Source organism: Equus asinus, chromosome 18 (assembly GCF_041296235.1).
Source record: "Equus asinus isolate D_3611 breed Donkey chromosome 18, EquAss-T2T_v2, whole genome shotgun sequence".
Classification (NCBI taxonomy): domain Eukaryota; kingdom Metazoa; phylum Chordata; class Mammalia; order Perissodactyla; family Equidae; genus Equus; species Equus asinus.
The window spans coordinates 41,735,024-41,754,935 of NC_091807.1; the positions used below are offsets into that span (position 1 = coordinate 41,735,024).

The window sequence follows — 19,912 nt, forward strand, 5'->3', positions numbered from 1 at the left end:
CATGGGAACCTAACCACTACGCCACTGGCCAGCCCCTGTTAGTCACTGTTCTGAGCACCTTTCTGAACGTGTTTATCTCACAGCAAACCGGTCAAGGCAAGGCAGGGAAGAGGACGAGTGAGTACAACACAGGTGAGTCGAGTCTCTAAACACTGAGAGGGGGTCTTGGCCATGTGGTTCAGTAGAAAGGCCATCAGCATATGACCTGCTCTTCTTATGAAGCCGAGGAAGAACTAAGACTGTATGTCCACACGGGCTTGTGTTGCCTAAATAGACACTACACAGGCACAAAAGGCGGTTCAGTGACTCCCAGAAGAGGGTAAATGGGGCCTGGTGGGAGGGAGTCCCTGCATTGTCCTGGGTTTGAACTGCGGCCCGCATGGCCCAGAGGAAACCACGAAACGGAGACCCTGCCCGCGGTGGTGGTGCCAGCCCTCCCACGCAGAGCCGACCCCCGCTCACCGGCGGCCAAAGCCTCAGGGCAGCGCCATCCTGGGGCCACACGACCACCCGCCCCGGGTGTCCCCGACCAGGGCGGGGCCGCTGCAGCCACGCCCGCCACCCTCCTCCTGTGCTCCCCCGCAGCCCCAGCCAGGCCCCGCGGCAGCCCCCGGCCGGATCCCGATCCCCATCGCGCCCACACCTGGACCTGGGCTGCCCGCAGGGATGCTCTCGCCACGCCCGCCCCTGCCCGTCCCGCCCACCCAGGCCCTGCGGGGGCTGCAGAGGCAGAGGGTGGGCGGGGAGAGGGGGAGCTGGGGACCCAGTCACCGGCCTCACCCCGGGCTCCCACCGCGAGAGGAGCCAGCACCCAGCGCACGCGCCGCCCCACTCCCGGGACCCCGACGCTTCGCCCCTCCCAGGCAGGACTCGGGAGCCCCCGAGGTTCCCCGGCAGCCTGCCCCTCCTCATCCTCACCCGCCCCGCGGTGACCGGATCGCCACGCCCCCCGAGAGGGCCCGCTGCCCGCCCTGCCCCATCAGGCAGCTCTGGGGCTTCCCTCCACGTGAAGGGAGGAGCCTGCTGTCCCCGTGGGGGCTTCTGTCCCCTGCGCCACCCCAGGGCCAGCTCAGGCCAGGCGCCCTGCACCGGGCCCCAGGGTGCCGCGAGTGACCTGCGGCATCGCACAGGCGTCTGTGGGACCCTGAAGCCCATGTGTCACCCGTGCTGTGCCCCATTTCCTCCAACCCCATCTCCCCCAACCCCATCTCCCCATGCCCACTGCCACAGGGTCTCCCAACCTGCCAGCTCAGCTCAGCCCTTCCCCCAGCTCAACACAGGACCAGGCACTGGTGTGCTGTGACTTTACTGGAGGCCGCAGGTGACAGACAGTGACACTGCCAACCCCAGACAGGCTCCCACCTCCCCACACACCCACCCCTCTGGGCCCCACAGCAGTGAAGTCCGGAGGCTGCCCTGTCCCGCCGGCTGAGGTTGGACACCATGGAGGAGGGAGAGGGGCCACTGAGGGGTGCAGAGTCCAGCAAGGCTCCCGCCCGGCGTCACTCCTGCCGGGCCTCTAGGCGTTCCAGCACCAGCGCCGCCTGGGTCTTGGCTTCCTGCAGGAGGCTGGAGATGCGCTGGTGGGCCTGACAGACACAGGGCCTGTCATCACCCTGCACCTGCCGCCTGAACCCACAGGCCCAGGCCCTCCCTGCCACCTTCTCGCACCCTCTCTAGCCACACTCCATGGCCTGTCCACTCTGGGGTGATCCTGAACCCCTGACCTGGGGACCCCCAGCTCCTCGCAGGTCCTCAGAGGGGATGGGAGGGGTCCCTCTGTCTGTCCTGAGATGTGGGGACAGCCAGGCCCCAGGCCTTCACTCTCCTGGTCTTCCCACTTTAGCCTTGACTGTCAAGGGCAGGCTGTGTCCCCGAGGCCCAGAGGGCTCTCGTGACCAGTCCTTTAACTCCATGCCCATGTGGTGACATGATGGACAGTGACTTCCCTGGGTGGCCAAGCTCAGCCTGGCTGGAGCAGGCAGATGGGGACAGGGGCTGGCCCCTGAAAAGCCCACAGTGCCACCTTTCTGAACTGTGAAATTGCTTTTTAAAGATTATCACAAAATCACAAGGATAGATGGGTGGCAGCTGAGGCTGGGGGCAGGGGAATGGTGGTCTCTGCTAATGAGTGTGGGGTCTCCTTTGAAACGATGAGAATGTTCTGGAACTTGAAAGAGTGGGTGGTCGTACAACATCATAAATGTGTAAATACCCTGGATTGTACTCTGTAAAATGGTGACTCGCATGTTCTGTGAATTTTACCTCAATAACAATAACAAGGATATTATCATGAATGCTGAAGCTAAGGTAACACTGCGGGTGGCAAGCGTTCTTTGAGGATCATGTTGCGGGTGCTGTGGTCCAGCTCACCCGGGGACCCCAACCCTGGGCAGCCCCACCTGGGAAGGTGGGGAAGGTGGGCAGGCTGGGGTGGCCGGGAGCAGCTACATCCAGGGCACCGGGGCTCTGATCTCCATAGCTCCCCGCTCCCCTTCCCCCACCCAAGATGGGCCCAGGCCCGGCTAGAGACCCCTGGAGGGAAAGGGGGCCAGCGGACACCAGGGCCACTTGCCTCCACAGAAACCCTGAGAGGACAGTGGCTGCCCTCGACGCTCGCGGACCGCAGGCCAGGCCTCGTCCACCTGCAGGAGGCCAGGGCAATGTCTCACCAGGTGGATGCTTCCCTCGAGGACCTGCCGGCCTGGGGTACGGGCCCCGCATCTGCAAACCGTGGCCCTGAGAGCCGTCTTCAGGCGCCTCCAAGGGCCTGCCTCATGCACCTGCTGCTCACCTGGTCCTTGAATGCACCATCGGTGATGTCCTTCAGGTTGATGAGCACGTTGAAATATGCACCAAACACACCTGTCTCCAGGGCCTTGGCTGCCACCTGCAACAGCCGCCGGACAGGGATGGTCACCCACTCTTCCATCTGCCCACTCCTCGGCGCAGGGCCGCAGCTAACTAACTAACTAAATAACTAACAAGTGAGTATCAGACATTCACAAGACCCCAGGAGGCCAAGGACACGGCTGGAGCACGGGCTGGGGCCCAAAGAGGAACCTGGGATGGCAGGAACATCAGCCTTTATGGCAGGCGCCTTCTGGAACATCCTCAACAACTCGCACACAGTGACCTCCACAGGGAAGAAGGGGACACTTCTCTGAGGCCTCAGGACCAGACACTGGAACAGGTGTCTTTCTTGTAAAGACCCTGCAAACTGTGGGGCCTCAGGACGGGCTGCAGAAAGCAGAGCCTGCTCCGATGCCCCTGGTCCCGAGCCCACCACATGCAGGCTGTGGACAGGGCACCGTGTGCATGTCTGTGAGCTGCCTTCGGGGTTTTCTACAACAAGGGGGTGATGAGAAGGAAGGAGGGGGCGGGGGAGGGGAGGAGTTGCCAGGAGGGTCTGGGGGAGCGTGCTTAGGGGTGGACTCTGGGGACACATTTGAGTCTTTGCCTCTCTGTTGTGCAACCTCGAATAAGATCCTTAATTCCCATCCTAAAATGGGCTACACAAGCCAGCCCTGCTGCACGAGACTGGACAAGACCACCCTGGTGAAGCCCTCAAGTCCAGGCCTGGCTCAGTAAATACCCAACAAACGGCCACAGTCTCCCAATGACCCTCCACAAGCTCCCCCACAGCAGGAGGCTAGGCCCCACTCGCACCTGCAGGTCAGACCGGCAGGCCAGGTTCCCGCACAGGGCCAGCTCCTGCAGCACCGGCCACAGCGAGGCCACGGTCTCCGCCAGTGCCAGGGGCACGGCCACTGCCCGCCTCAGTCCCTCCTGCAGGGCGGCTGCACGCCTGAAACAAAGGCGTCAATGGTCAGAGTCTGGGGCACCCAGGGACAGCCAGACCCACCCCAACAGCTCCACTCTGAGCAGTTAACCGGAGCGGGGGGACAACAGGGAAGTCAGTCTTTCATCACAAACACACCCCAGAGGGAGGAGTGAATGGGACCTAGGTCCTTTCAAGGCACCTGGTGTCCACGGTGAGGGGCACCACCCCCGCGGCCACTGCTGCACTCACCTTTCCCTGTCCTCAGGTGTGTTCTTGGGCAGCTTCATCGCTTCCTGGCAGAACAAAACACAGAAATGCACATGGTGAGCAGCAGCCACATCCGGGGCCACGCGGAGAGCCTGGGAGGGTGAGGGCCTGTCTCGTACAGCACCCACATCACCACCCGAGGGGCCGGCATTTCTGCAGGGCACAGATGCGCTCTGGGGACAGCCCTTCTGTCAGGTTCCATGGTTTAAGTCCTTGGCGTTTGGCCCCGGGCAGAGGAGGGCAGCTGGGTTCACGGACCCCACATCGGGCACTAAGACACTGGAAAAGAGGGGGTGGTGCCCTCAGGGGTCAAAGGGAAGGCAAGTCATCCAGCCCCGCCCCCACCCACAGTCCCCACACAGTCACCGCTAGCGCATTAACACGGGGAACTGCGCAACCCCCAGAGTCTGGGCATGAAAGGTCCAGCCGCCCCCATCCCCAACCCAGCCATCCCCAAGGAGTGGCCCTGCTGGATTTGTCCTCCCCACACGGTGAGCTCGCTCTCCTTGGACTGGCCACCACGATGCAGGCCTCCCCTCCTGCACGCACCCCTGTGCTGCCAGTGTGGCCATGTCCAGGCTGTCCCATCACACCCAGTGTCTGGCCCTGTCCACCCCAGGACTTCTGGATGGGCCCATGGGCACAGCCGGGTGGGGACTGTGGCTGATACAGTCTTGTAGATTTGGCCAAAGCTCCACCCAAAAGGCATTACCAGTCGCCACTTCCGTCAGCCACACGTGGGAGCAATGACCCCCAACCCGACAAGAACTGGACCTGCTGTTGTGCTGGTAACGGCAGTTGACGCACTGACGGTCCAGACTAGCCTGTCCTCCGACCCCGTGACTGTAGGTCCCTCTGCAGGCATCCGCCCCTGGGGCCTGGAGCCAGGCTCGCGCAGGATGGTGACCCGGCTGCCATCATGCTGCAGGGGCTGGGGACCTCCCCAGCAGAAGTTGCTGATTTCAGTCAAGCCCGCAGCTCATGGCCACATCTGCGCTGGGTCAAGAGGCCTGCCCACCAGAGTTGGATTTGTTTTCTGATTTACTGCAAAGTTTGTTTTGGGGGGAGGTTCGCAGCTGGCTTTTTACTCCACGTGGAAATTACTTATGTATTTGGTGCAAGATAAGGATGTTGTCTTATTTTTCTTCGAGTCTATCTTTTCACTGCTCTCAGGGAACATAGCCAACGCGGCACTGACCTTTGCGTCCCTGTGAGACCGTCGACAGCTCACACTGTCTTCTAGGTTTTCCCTCAGCCACACATCTTTGATTGCTTTCCTTTCTCTTTCCTAGCTTTTGATTAGATTTCCATTTTCCACTCCCTCTCCTCATGCTTTCCAATTTTTCATCTCATTTCTCATCTCCAGTGGGTAGCCCTATTTCTTTAATACTTGTAATTAAACTGATGCTTCTCCTTCAACACCTCTCAACATCTGAAGTTCATCAGACCATAAAAGTCTAGAAAGTACCGTGGGAGAAGTTCAATATGCTTGGTCTAGGGGCCATTTAAACCATGACACGAAACCCAGACAAGAGCAAATGAAAGACTGCATATTCAACAACAACACAAAACTCCTACTGTCAGAAACCAGCAATGTCAGAAGACAAACAACAAACCAGGGCAGCAGGCAGACCATCATCGAGTTCATAAAAAAGTCCTGGTCAGCAGTAAGGAAAAGCCCTACGACAGACCCGGGAGGAAGGACACCTTCCTGAAGAGGACTCGAACCATGTGACGAGTGTGAGGACGCCCTGCCTGCTCACTGTGGGAAGCGCACGCATGACAGCGCGGTGGTATGAGGGCGTCTCATGGCCGAGAGACACAGAAGAAGGGCAGATTCATGCCATAGGGGCTCCTTCCATGCAAGCTCCATAGGAGCCAGTTGGCAGCATCTTTTGAAATGAGGAAGGCACCCAGCATGGGCTGCAAGTCCTTCTAGGAATCACTCTCAGACTGCCCACCGCTCACCCAGCTACGGATGCTGGGGTTGTCCACATTGCAATGCCCACGTACAGACTGGAAACGGCCTAAATCCCGGCAGGGCTGGTCAAAGACGTTACAACTGTACGTCCACGGAACCCTGGGCAGCTGGGTGGGGGTCTCCACGCATTGATACAGAAAGATCTGACAGAACGTCCAGTGAGGAATGCAAGAGGCAAACCTGAGAATACATGCATCGCCATTTGTGTAAGAAAGGAGAAAAAAGAAAAATCGGACATACACAAATATACAAAAGTGTCTCGGGCAGCTCTGGAGGCTGCGCCGTTGGGCAAGAAGGGTGCTGCGGAGGCAGGCGCCGGGACGGCTCATGGCTGCCCTTCCGCCCCACGAGTTCAGAACCTCCTGAAGGTTTCACCCATCTTAAAAAGCACATATGTAAAATTCACATTTAAAAACAACATAATAAGGTGATCAGTAGCTGCACCTCCCTCCTGGGGACACGAACTTTGGTTAGATGGTTACCTCCTCCTGTATCGAGACTTATTTGGATGAAACTCTGACTCTTCCCTGTGTGGACCCAGCATTCACTTTGGGGCGCACAGCCCACATGCATTCCCCAGAGGTCACGGCGGAAATCTGAGCCCTGGCCCCTGTCCTGAGCCCTGCCTTCACACTCAGTCTTGCCCGTGACGCAGCCCTGTCCTGAGCCTCTGGGACGTGAGTCTATGGAGCTCACACCTTCCAGGGCAGGTCGTCCTCACTCGCCTGGTGAGTCTGAGCTCCGTCATTCCCGCCACTCCTGGGTCCTCTTGTCATGAACTGCTCTCAGACACGTGGTGGGACTTCTGGACCTTGAACTCCCGGCTCTGACCTTTCTGCATGTTCCCAGGCCATTGCTCTGGGTTTTGAGCACCGTCCCTTCCCTGTTTCCCACCTGACACCCAGCCAGTCTGGGATGAGCTTATCTGGAGCAGACCCGCTGTGTGACGGTGAAGATGTCCCAGCTCTCCATGTGGCCTTTTTGTCCGATGTCTGAAATGTCTTCTCTGATCTCTCTGAGACCATTAATCACTAGCTTTTCTTCTTTTAAGATTTCTGCCGCCTGCCCTTCCTGGAATGCGAGCTCATCTCTAGGGACCATGGATTCCTCTGGCGATGGCAAGTCTGAGTGCCAGCCTATCTCAGGGCTCAGCGGGCAGCTGGGGTGGGGGGTGCTGAGCCTGGGCTGATCCCCAGAGGTGCCCTTTTCTCCCTCCCACCCCACCCTGCCATGGCACAGATGCCAGCCTGGGGGCACGCCTGGGCCAAACCCTCAAACCCGCTGGACTCAACCCTGCATTAGCAGGACAGGGGCCCAGCAGCCTCCAGACTGCTGTCCCTCACCAGCTGCTCCTGGTCTCCAGACACCTGCGCTTGCCGCAGCCCCCTGACCGCCGTCCCTGACCCCTCTCTCGCTCAGGACCACCTCTGTGGCCATGCAGCCCCTCTGCTCTCACCAGGCAGGCCTGGAAGGCATGGGCATCAGCATCCACCAGAGTGGTCAGCTCGGCTGAGGCAGCGTGGAAGGGTGGGATCAGACGCCGCATGGTCGCATCCAGGTGCTCGAACTGGCGCCGCCCGTAGGTCATCAGGCCGGCCATGGAGGCCAGCGCGGCACCCTGCAGAGAGAGAAGCCAGCTGTGTGGGACAGAACCGCAGGCCCGTGCCCCTGCCCCTGTCCCCACCTATGTCCCTGTCCCACCTCGCCCCTGTCCTCATCCTTGTCCTCACCTCTGGCCTCAGCCCTGGCTCCAGTCCCCACTTACCATGGCCGCGCTGGCAGCTGCCACCGAGCCACCCCCCGGAGCTGCTGTGCGGGCGCCCACCTCACGGATGAAGGTGCGCAGGGGCTTGTCCACCAGGCTCTGCTCATGCCCACTGTCAGGGACCAGGTACCTGAGGGGAGGAGGTGGCTAGGTGAGGCCCTGGAGGGGAGGGTGAGGCTGGGGATGGGGGACGGGGTCCAGGGTAGTTCAGGGATGGGGATGGGGTTCTGGGTGATAACTGCCAGGCTGTGAGGGCAGGGCTGACTCAGACTCTGGTTCCTAACTCCAGGCCACCCCCAAGACCCCGCCCTGGTCAACAAGGGAGAGAGGTCCCGGTTTGCAGAGCAGCTGCAGCCTGGCCAGGGCCATGACACCCAGGAGCCCCTATGAGGACAGAGTGGGACCTTGTTGGGGCCTCGCTGCACCCCCCAACGAGCCCCCACCCCACGCCTGGCATAGGCACTCTGGTGTTTGCTGATGAATGTGTGACCAAGTGGAAGGCTCTGGAAGGACTAAGGCAGGTCTCCACATGGAGGGGCTGCTCACTCAATGATCCGTTCCTTAGGGTTGAAGGGGGACAAGGAGTCCAGGCCCAGCCGGCTCACCACCTAGAGAAGAGGGGCTGGTGAGGACGAGTCACAGGGCCTGTCCCCACATGGGAGGAAGGCCACGCACTGCTCGGGGTCCCACCTCAGCTCACAGTGGCCTTCCTGTCCTGACCCTTTATGTGGGGAACCAAGCAGGGGCATAGCGATGGCACTCCTTGCCCACTGGGAGCCCTGCTGACCGCTGGCTCCCCGTCCAAGCCGGGCCCCACTCCCCCAGAAAGCCGCCAGCCCAGGGAGGCTGCCTGTGCAGACCTCCTGACACATCAGCCCACCTGTGTAACCCCAGGGAAACTGAGTCCCAGAGAGAGAAAGTACCCACTGGTGATCCCTCAGCGAACTGACCCTCATTCCAAACCACAGGGGCCCTTCTCGTGTGTCCCACAGATGACCCCACACACCTGGTGCTGGAAGGGGCCACAGAATCTGCCTCTTTGGACAAGATTGTGACTCTTCAGGTGTCAGGGTCTCACTGGTTCTTAAAGTCCAGGAGTTGCCTGACTCGCCTAAACACAAGACTTGCTATGTGAGGAAAAGTGACTTCTACCTAAATTCAAAATAAAGTTGGAACAATCCCCATTTAGATTAGAATTCTTCCCACCAAAAACACTCAAGATGCTTTACAGTGTTATATGCCAGCACCCAGCTTCAGCCTGTTCTGAGCCAAAAAGGCCAACACTGCTGCTTGAGAGAAACAAGCCAGTGGGCCCCGGGGTGTCGTGAGCTCTCCCCACAAACGTGAAAACAAAGAGCACCCCCAAGAGTCAGCAGGCAACACGGCAGAGTCCTCCTGGCACAGACGACCTCAGAAAGATCAACAGAATCATTTAAATGAATTTAAATGCTTGCCGAAGCTGCTGGGAAGTAAGGAGGTCACTCAATGCCAGAAATGACAGAAGTGAACCACAGAGGCCTGCTCGCCCTGAAGGAGGGAGGTCTCCAGCCCTCAAGAGGTAGGGAGACTGGAGACCCCTGGAAGAGAACATCACCAAGGATGAATAAGAGAAAACCACCCTCTGGAGGAAATAATTGGGATACTTTCCAGTCTCTGCCTTCCCTTTTGTGAAGCAGGAAAAAAATCTTTCCTGGGAATTCTAACCACAAGCCACCTTGATGGGATACAGGCCACGGTTCCCATAGATTTCTCTGCCTGTGTAGTTCCAGAGAAAAGACTCAGTCTAAAGTGGCCCCACACGGTAGTGTCCCCAAGCACCTAACAGAGGCCAACACAAACTTTAAATGAAGGTGTCCGATAATTACCACAGATAAAACTTCAAAGAATATGCACTCACAACCAAAAATCACAAAACACATGAAGAAGCAAGTCACCATGAGAGAGAGTCAGTAGACACAACAAGGTGCAAAATCAGACCCTCAAAGGCTGCAGGCATCAGAACTTCCAGATAAAGGATACAAGATAAGATGCCAAAAATAGAAAAGAGCATCAAACACTAGGAGAGGCTAAAGCTTTTTCCTACAGGAAAAGGATGAAGTTAGAAAATCATCAATGGCGGCTAAAACTTGTCTCTGGAATTTCAAGAGGAATAGGGTGTTTACATATTCTTTTTTTTTTTTCCCTGCTTTATCTCCCCAACCCCCGCCCCCCACCCCGTACACAGTTGTATATCTTAGTTGCATGTCCTTCTAGTTGTGGGATGTGGGACACCGCCTCAACGTGGCCAGACGAGCAGTGCCATGTCTGCGCCCAGGATCCGAACCCTGGGCCACTGCAGCAGAGCACGTGAACTTAACCACTCGGCCACGGAGCCGGCCCCTACATATTCTTAAATCACCTCCCCACACAGAGCTTATTACAAAAGGAAAAGTAGAAAGATTGCAATGAATAACCCAAGCGGGAAACACCACCTTGTCAAGGGATCCAGTTTACCCCAAGTTTACCCGGATAAATGGGCACCTCAGGGCTCATGACCTGGCGCCCAGGACACCACATCACTTCTGTGCTGCTTCTGCCAAAGATGCCCAACCACGTCTAGTCACGAGAAACGTCAGACCAGGACCCCGTGAGGGACACTTTACAAAACAACTACCCTGCATGTTAGAGTCTGTCAAGGTCAGTGAAGGACAAGGAGGACAGGAACTGTTCCAGGTTAAAGGCTGTAAAAGACATGACAGCTAAATGCATTGTGTTACCTGGATTGATCTGGGATTGGAGGATAAATAGCTATAACGGAAATTATTGGGACATTGATGCAATTTGATTATGGTCTGTAGACTGGATACTAGAATTTTATTAATGTTGAATTTCCTGATTTTGATCATCATACTGTGGTTGTGTAAGAGAACGTCCCTGTTCTTAAGAAATACACCCTGAATAAATCAGGGGCTAAAGGGCCACAAGGTCTTCAGCTACTGTCAGATGGTCCCGAAAAGAACAATGCGATGGGGGCCGGCTCCGTGGCCGAGTGGTTAAGTTCACACGCTCTGCTGCGGCGGCCCAGGGTTTGGATCCTGGGCGCGGACATGGCACCGCTCGTCAGGCCACGTTGAGGCGGCATCCCACATCTCACAACTAGAAGGACCTGCAACTAAGATATACAACTATGTACCGGGGTGGGGTTTGGGAAATAAAGCAGAAAAAAAAAAAAAAAAGATTGGCAACAGTTGTTAGCCCAGGTGCCAATCTTTAAAAAAAAAAAAAAAAGAACAATGCAATGATGCACAAATACAGACAGAATGATTAAGCAAGTGGGCAACATGCCAACACCTGGTGGACCTGGAGAGGACGGGGACCTCGCACGATTCCTGCACCTCTTCTGTGAGTAGGAAGTCACATCCAAATAAAAAGTCACACAGCAGCTGTAACAGCTAGAAAGAGAGCAGTCCTGGCTGTAAAGTGTATCAGCGACTTGGCTAGATTTGAAAAAAACACAGTGACTATAAGGGGAAAGAAATGGAAAGAAAGTAGAGAAAGGGCAGGATATATAGAAGACAGAAAATGCTACTGCCATGAAATCGCTGTCCCTAAAGCAAAAGAACCAAACAACTGGGTCAAAAATATAACAGAAGAAAATATTCCTGAAACTAAGCAAGAATGGAATCTGTTAATCACAAAAACACGATGTGGAAAAATCAACACCCAAGACATATATGGCAGAGTCACTGAATTTCAAGGATAAAGAAGGAATTCTTCAGGCATCACAGAGAAAGAACAAGCCACCTGGGGTGAGGGACAGTCAGGGGGCCGTAGATACCCCCCACTGTGTGACATTTAATTCCAGAAAAGGGTAAAGATGTTTGCAACATTTTCAGGGACAAACAAGTGACTTGGAATTCTGGTTGCCCAACTGTCTTGCGAGAATAAACTCACAGAAAGACATTCCCAAACTTGCCAGAACCTACAGAATAAAACCCCCATGACTTTTCTTTAAAAGTCCACTTGATTTTGAAATCCAGACAGACGGACCAGTAGGGAGACTGCGTGAAGGACAGAGGTGCATCTGGGCCTCACTGACGTAATGTGGAGTTAAGATCAGATATCTGCGGATATTTAATATATTTAATATTTGTGGACGTGGTTACAGAAGCTAAATGTTATAAATTCAACAATGTAAAAATAACACAATTGAAATCTGGAGCAGAGATGAGTGCTCACCAAAGTGCATTAATTTTCTTCTTTCTTCACCAAGAGTCACAGACATTGCCCAACACTGATAAAGAGCTAAAGGAATATTATTTAAACTTAAAAATTCAACCACCTGGAACTCATAGATTCAGCAAGATAGCAGGACACAAAGTCAAGACACAGAAGTCAATTGCATTTCTATACACCAACAATGAACAATCTGAAAAAGAAATCACAAAAACAATTCCATTCACAATAGCATCAAAAAGAATAAAATACTTAGGAATTAATTAACTCAACCAAGGAGGTGGGAGACCTGTACGAGGACTCTGGAGACCACTGCTGTGAGAAGCGAAGGAAGACACAGATCAGTGGAAACGCAGCCTGTGCGCAGGGACTGGAAGACTTCCCGCGGCTGGGACGGCAACACCCCCCAAGGCAGTCCACAGAGCCAGTGCCGCCACTGTCGGAATCCTAACCACGATGCTGCGGAAACGGAAAACCCATCCTGACGGTGCCGATGGCTACACAACATTGTGAGTGTGTTTAACACCACTGAACTGTAGACGTAAAAGTGGTCAAGATGGTAAATTTTATGTTATGTGTATTTTACCACAATAAAAAAAAGTTAGCCACCAAAAGAACCCCCCCTAAAAAAAATAACAATTCTGAGAAATCAGGAAATAGAGGAGGAAGAAAAGATGAGAGTAAATGCTGCGTATTTATTTTCCCATTTTCATAGAAGGCAGTCAAATTGATAAATTAGAAAATCTGGATAAAATTTTAAAATGAAAAAGTAGAGATAAATATATTAAGTTATTGATAAGAAATTTTCACATACTGAGGTATATGGGGCGCCTATTCTGGTTTGACCCTGATTCAGCCTGAACTAAGAAGCCTGACTTCGCCTATCAGACAGACATTCTACATCTGCCTTAACCAGTGAAGTAAACAGTGTGTAAAACACTATCTCAAAGTACAAGAATGCACTCTTTGAAGATAGGGGCGCATACTTCCCTCCCAGGACTCCAGCATCCCTAACGCCCACATCAGTACTCCCGAGGAGAAGTTCCCTTTCCTGACATCAGGGTCATGTGGATCCGCTACTGCGCAGCTGAGTGTCTTTGCCACTTTGATGAAGACGTATCCCAGGCGTGTTTGATGCATGTTCTGTGTTCTAAGAAGGTATAAAACTGTACTGAAAACCACGCTTCTCCTGAGCAATTTCTTCCTTTGTGAAAGCTGCTCTCCCGGATTGAAATCCTGGCTCAAGTGAAACTCACCTCATCTCTCCTATCTGTACAGTGGTTATTGTTTATTTGCATCAACATTATAATTACCCAAATACCTAAAAACAAACTAACTCTGCCACATAAGCAGAAGGAAGCCACACCCTCCCCCCCACACACCTGGAAGCAGAACAAAAGCAGTCCAGATGTGCCTGCTCAGTCAGCAGATGCTCAGGGATAACTCAACACCAAACACAGTCGTGCACTCATCATAAGAAACACCCTCCAAATGACATGACTCAGAGGCCAGAGTGAGAGGACGGCAAAGGACGTGCACACCTGGAGCAGGCTCTGCAGCCGTGAGGAATTCCAGGCCAAGGTGTCACGTGGCACAAATAATCTATTGAGTAGGGGCAGTAGATTCACACACCCCAATCCAGATGTGCAAGAGGGAGGGCCACGTCCCTCATCAGAGCCACGCAGCTCCAAGACAGACCCCAGAAGGGAATAAGGAAGCTGGGTGTACCCTCCTCTCCACAGAATCTTTACAGGATTGAACATATTTTAGGTCACAAAGAAAACCTCAATAGTGTCCCCAAAATGAAAATAGTATGATCTCACCTTCTAAGCACAGACAACTAAACAAAAAAGGAGGAATGAGGCCAGCGAGGGGGCTCTGGGCCTGGGCGTGGGGCCCTTAGGCTATGGGCATGGGGGTCTCCAGCTGTGGGTTTGGGGGCCTCCAGCTGTGGGTGTGGGGGCCTGCTCCCTCAAGCCCGTTTGCTGCCCCACCAGCCCAATCCCTCACGTGGAGCCCAGCTCACCAGCCTGATCCGGTGCCCCTCCTCCAGGACAAAGAGGTTCTCCTTCTCACAGTAGAAGTCGGCGGCGTCCAGGAGGGCCTTCAGAGGCACCAGGCCCACGAGCTGTGAGCCCACCACTGGAAGGCTCAGCTCCTGCAGAGGTTGAGCAGCATCAACACCTGCGGGGCTGGACTCGAGAACACCCTGGAGAGTGGTGGGGACACCAGCCATCCTCACCTGGATGGACCCCCCCCTTCAACCAGCAGGGGACACCCGCCCTGCTCACCTGGGCTTCTCTGCAGGTTTCCTCATAGACCGTGTGCAGCCCTGTGACCTCAAAGTCCAGGAGGTTGGTGGAAACCTGAGCCAGGTTCTTCTCCTCCAGGTACCAGCCAATGCCCTGAACCTTTTTCAGGCATCCTGGCTGCAAAGCAAAAGCCTTTCCTAGTCCAGGCCCCGCCAGCCTCTCCTGGGGCCCGCACGGAGAGCACCTGCCCCCGAGCCCCTACTGGCCGAGGCTCCCTTCCTCTCCAGACACCGGGACAAGGGCACCACGGAGGGCAGCCGGCACACTGGCCCACATGGCCTGGAGTGTGTCTGGTGTGGCTCTGCCCGATGGCATGTCCGAGTCTGGCTCTCCTGCTCATTCTCTGGCTCTCTCATCTGTGGAGCCAGGAGGAGCCCACCCACCACAGGGAAACTTAGGCCCCAAAGCATCAGGTGCTGCGATGCCCACCCTCATAATCACAAGGCTCAGACCAGGCCCTGCCTCTGGCTAGCATCTACCCACACCCATGTCCTGGGAGCCAGCCCAGGGCCACCCCGCCAACTCCAAACTCCTGTGCTCAGTGTCTTCCTCCTATGCACCCCTAATCCCAGGGGCTGGCTCTCAGCCCCTTGCTCCTTGGGGTGACTCAGTCCACCTGAGGAGGGAACTTTGACCTCTGACTTCAGCAGGACCTTAAGAAGGATGTGGGGTTCACTGTGCTTTTGTGTTGTGCCCACAGACAACTGAGTCTGAGGAGCAGGAATCAGCTGCCTGGTGGGACCCTGGTCTCTGGGGGGCGGGGTGCTGACAGGTGGGCAGGTTGTCACCCTCCGCCTCCTTCCCCGGGTGTCTCTGTGTCTACCTGTGTCCAACCTGGACTTTCTGCAGGGGTGAGGTCAAACTAGGTGACAGCTGCTGTGGCAGACTTGGTGGGTCAGGGCACTGGGACACCTGGAGGTGTGTGGGGGCACCTGGGAGTACCTGAGTGTACCCAGGGGCACCTGGAGGTGTGTGAGGGCACCTGGGAATAACTGAGTGTACCCGGGGGCACCTGCAGGTGTGTGGGGGCACCTGGGGTTCAGATGTAGCATTTCCATGTCAGTATGGAAATGCTGAATATTGTAACAATAGGCACAGTCCTGCCTGCTCCCATGGGAGACATACTTTGAAGATGTCCTCCTCAACTTCAAACCCTGGAGCCCTGACCCTGCCCGGCCCCGAGTGGCATGGACCCTGAGGCTGGGCTGGTCAGCAGGTCCACACCCCAGCCCATCCAGCCTCTGACGCTCTCCCGTGGGCCCCTCGGGATTCCGTGGGCACAGTGGGCCATGAGCCTGGCTGCTGCTCACCTGGTCCTTCCCGCGACCCTGCTCCCTCAGGTTGAGGGCGATGCGGTGTGCCTGCTCCTTGGTGCTGAGCAGGTTGATGTTGAATGCGATAAGGAACCTCCGTGCCCCAGTGACAGTGGCCCCCCAGCTGGGGACGAAGGAGCTGGGGCCAAAGTCGGGTGCCCATTCGGTCTGCTTAAGCTGTGGGGAGACTTACCCTGGGGTGGGTGTCCCACATGGGAGGGGGTATCCCCAGAGTTGGGGAGGGGGAAGAAGGATGGCACCCACCCCTGCAGGGTCCACCCCCAGACCTGCCCACCCTCAGTGGGGACACAGCACCTTCTCATCAAGGGCTTCATACTCCCCAGCCCGGATGGCTGGCAGGGTCCGGCGACTGGCCGTCCGTGCTGCCTCGCCGTAGAGGTACACTGCAAGGGGGGCCTGCTGGTCAGGTCCTTGGCCAGTGGGCGGTCCAGAAACCCCATTCCCAGGCGGCCCAATCCAGCCAGCCACAGCCCGGGGGCAGCCTTCTCGTGGCTCCCATCTCATGGGGAGCGCCCCTTTCTCAGTGCTGCGTGGGACAGGTGTGGGTGGTGGCTAATGGATACTCCTGATGGGCCAGGACCCCTGCTCTGCTGCTCCCCCTGCACAGATGCCCCAAAAAAGCCGTTGCTGTGATTACAAGAGTTAGGAGTGGGCATGCGGGGTGGAGAGATGCTCACGTTCCTTCCCACAAGGTCTTTTCACTGCACAATGACCGAGACTACAGATCAAGGGACACAGAGGAAAGAAAAGAAACCTCAGCCCAAACCCCTGATACGTCCACAACCACTGTGGCACCGAGGCAGGGTGCCTCAGTCTGTGCGTGGGGCCTACACCCACATGGGCTAGATTTTGCGTACGTGCGCACGTGTCCTGTCCTTCATGCAGACCCCTGTGCTGGGCAGGCACTTCGTCTCCAGCTTGTCTCCATCTGTCCCATGTCATTTTCTTGATTTGGTTAACTCCCCAAAGTGGAATTATTCTACTGGGGGGCATGGGCTCTCCGTCTGTCTTGCTAAATTACTTTACAGAGTGGCTGCAGGGTTCCTGCCACCAAGCAACGTGTGAGCGCCCCACTGCTCCCTGACACTGGGCGCATCCTCGTGTTCCTACTGGCATTTATCTCATCGTGCAAGGAGCGGGACATTTCCCTTCACGTGAGTTCAGTCATGGTAGGTTTTTAAATATAATCAGCATTTTTAAGGAGTCAGGAGAAGAGAACCATGAGGGATGCCCTGCTGCTGATGGGACTGAAGTAGAGTGAGGAGGGGCTGGGGCGCCCCTCCTGGGGGCACTCACCTGGCACCCCAAGCTCCTCTGCCAACCGTTGGCCAAAGGCCTGGGCACAGAGCACGCATTCATCCATGGAGACGCCCCTCACTGGGATGAAGGGGCACACGTCCAGGGCACCCATTCGCGGGTGCTCCCCTGCAGAGAGAAGAGGCTGAGGAAGGGAGGTCCAGGGGTGGGTATGGGCCCCATGGGCTCTCGCAGACCCCCGCCGTCTCCTGCTCCACCCCGCCCGCATCCACACACCCAGTGTTCACGCTGACCACAGGGACCCTGGGAGAAGAAGCGCCCCAGTATTTGGACATCCTTGTGGTAAACCCCTCCCTCTCCTAAAAGCTGCAAGGACACCTTCCCATGTGAGCTCTGGCCAGGCTGCCAGGCCGTCTTGGCCGGGCTCCTGCCACCCAGCCCTCCCTCCCCTGGTGGGTGTGGGTCCATGCCACATTACAGAGCACCCTTCTTATAACCTGAGTCCCCCTGCTGTGGGTCAGATCAAGATGCAGGTCAGCAGCACCCGATGGCGAGCCCCCATCCCCCACATCTTCCACCCTCGGCTCCTTGCTTCCAGATAAGCCTCCTATCTCTTCCCCAGATGGGATCACTTAGGAATTCGTTCCTCAAGGGCCTGGCGTCCCCTGCTGTGAGCGGCCAGAGACCCTGACCTTTTGGCCAGCTCCCCGTGTGTCCAGCGACCCTTGACCCTGCCTGCTGCAGTGAACGTGTTTGGTTTTGTGGGCTGTCGACACGCCAGTTTCCAGCAGGCCGTGTCTTGCCTCCAGCCTCCAGGGCCTGCAGCAGAGTGTCAGCCTCACTGCCAGTGGCTCTTGAGGACCCCCTGAAACATGGACAAGGGGTGCCACACACCTTCACCCAGCATAGTATGTTCCACGGGCTGCGCCTGAGACTCCCAAGAAGAAGCCTGCTGGGTTGGCCCCCACCCCTGCACCGCACCCTGTGGGCAGGACAGCAGGCCCGACGCTCCGGACCCCTCACCTTTGTGCCTGCTCATGTCGATGAGCCTGAAGGCAGTCCGGGCGGCATTGAGGGCCCCCTCCACCACGTCCTCAGGCCGCCCCACAAAGGTGTAGACGGTGCGGTTGGTGGAGGGGCCGGCATCTACGTCCAGCAGCACACAGCCTGGGGTCTGCACCACAGCTTGGGAGATGGCGTCAATCACCTGGGCACGAAAGCCCAGCCCCATGCCTCAGTTTCCCCACTTGGAAGAGGGAACAGGAGCTTCAAGGGGGCCGTGCCTCTCCTGACACCTCGAACATGGGCCTGAGAAGCTGGTGCTAAGCAACTGGGGACTCCTCAGAGAGCAGGAGCCTGGGGGACCCATGGTCAGGACAGGTTTACCAAGGAGGCATAATGGGCGGGACCCTCCAGGGGAAACTGAGGCAGGAAGCAGACCCAGGGGGAGGGCTGCTAGGGCTCTGACAAGGTGACCTACAGGCCAAGGTCAGAGGTCAGGGCCCAGCCACCAGCAGGAGCTTCTGCATCAGGGAGGAGCATGAAGGGCCTAGAACTTTCCGAGGCCACAGGATGGCCCAACATTGGGAGCAAGGGCTCAGGGCCCAGCTGCTCCGTAGCCCTCGCTGGCCTGCCCAACTCCATGCCTCAGTGTCTCTGTAGGAGCATTGGAGATGACAACAGCGCCTACCTCTCCAGGCGTGGGGAGGGGAGGCATAACCATGCGGGCCAGGACCCCATCCTGACTGCCCACCCCTGCCCTCTCCTCCCCTGGTCGGTCACCTGTAGGTCCCCCACGTTCACAGGGCTCATCCCTTTTGAGAGAAGGTGACCCCCAACTGCACACCAAGCAGCCCCCTCTCCTTACCCTGAGCCCCGTGCGTTGCCCCCAGCCAGCCCCCCTGGCGCCTCACCTCCTGGCTGTTCCCCTCCGAGAAGTTGGGGACACATTCCACCAGCCGGGACATGGTCAGGACGCTCCTCGCACAGGGCAGACCAGACAAGGGAGGAGGGACGGAGGGACGGCGCTCTCCAGCACCCAGTGGGCCCGCCCCTCAGCAGGGCTGCTCATTAACCACCAGTCCTGGCAGGAGGGACAGCTGAGGTCACTATGCAAACAGAAGCCGACCCCAGAGGGGCAGAAGCCTCTTCTGACCACAGAAGAGGGGGGCTGGCTCCATCAGCTGGGGGTGGACACCCCGGAGGAAGTGCCTGTGACCCGGACCCTCAGGGGTGACAGCCTTACCAGGCTGTGAAGGAGCCTGGGCCCTAATCCTGGCTGGGTCCAGAGCCACATGGTGGCCATCTGTGTGACCTTCCAAGTGACCCTCTGACGCTTCAAGTGACCTCCAGGTGACACTCCAAGTGACCAGTGTCAGGGCAAGCCCCCAGTGCTGGCCCTTGCTCCAGGCAGAGATCGGCTCGGGCTAGTTGGCAGGAGGGGCAGTGTGAGCAAGTGCGTGGGAGCTCAGGCGGGGTGGCTCCAGTCGAGGCCCCAGCTCTGGCTGGCTGCCGGCTGCTGCTCCCCAAGGCTGGAGGCATCTCCATTTTGCAGAGGCCCACCATCTTGTCATCATGGCAGCACACAGACACCCCGCCGGCCCCTCCCCAGAGCAGGCTGCATCCCATCTATTGTCTTCTGGGTGCAGGCGCCCCACACAGTTTTGGGGGCAATCAATAGCTGAGGCTACTTCACTCCGTGGCAGTGTGGGGGCAGCCATGGGGCTTGGGCGAGGAGATGCGTGGATCTCCCAGATCCCAGCTGTGTGGGTCTTGGGACCCCACTCCTCCAGCAGCCACCCCTGAGGGGCCAGACGAGCCCACAGACTCTCAGAGGCTGGACGAGCCCTCCTCCCCAGCTGTGGCTCCCCTGGGTGAAGTTGGGTGACCGTGGGTGACGGCCGAACCACCTCCAGTTCCACAAGGGGATGCAGGAGACTCAACAGCACCCAGCAGACGGCAAAGCCCAGTGAGGGGAGCTCTCCAAACCCAGGCCGC

General features: G+C 57.0%; 1 protein-coding gene across 4 annotated transcripts; it reads right to left on the reverse strand.

The window, feature by feature from the left end:
• Positions 1-1,290: 1,290 nt before the first annotated feature.
• Positions 1,291-18,982, reverse strand: FTCD (formimidoyltransferase cyclodeaminase). Of its 4 annotated transcripts, none has more exons than XM_014859825.3 (14): positions 18,829-18,982; positions 17,939-18,122; positions 16,955-17,083; positions 15,953-16,041; positions 15,635-15,814; positions 14,304-14,441; positions 14,039-14,170; positions 8,344-8,405; positions 7,798-7,927; positions 7,489-7,650; positions 4,034-4,077; positions 3,670-3,808; positions 2,795-2,890; positions 1,291-1,559 (listed from the first exon to the last, which is right to left on the reverse strand). In XM_014859825.3, the coding sequence occupies exons 1-14, from the start codon at positions 18,880-18,882 to the stop codon at positions 1,503-1,505; spliced, it is 1,596 nt and encodes a 531-aa protein (XP_014715311.3). In that variant the 5' UTR covers positions 18,883-18,982; the 3' UTR covers positions 1,291-1,502. The 4 variants fall into 4 exon arrangements, with proteins under 4 accessions (XP_014715311.3, XP_070345198.1, XP_014715309.3 ...); XM_070489097.1 differs by having other exon boundaries at positions 1,291-1,569; XM_014859823.3 differs by having other exon boundaries at positions 1,291-1,589.
• Positions 18,983-19,912: the final 930 nt, after the last annotated feature.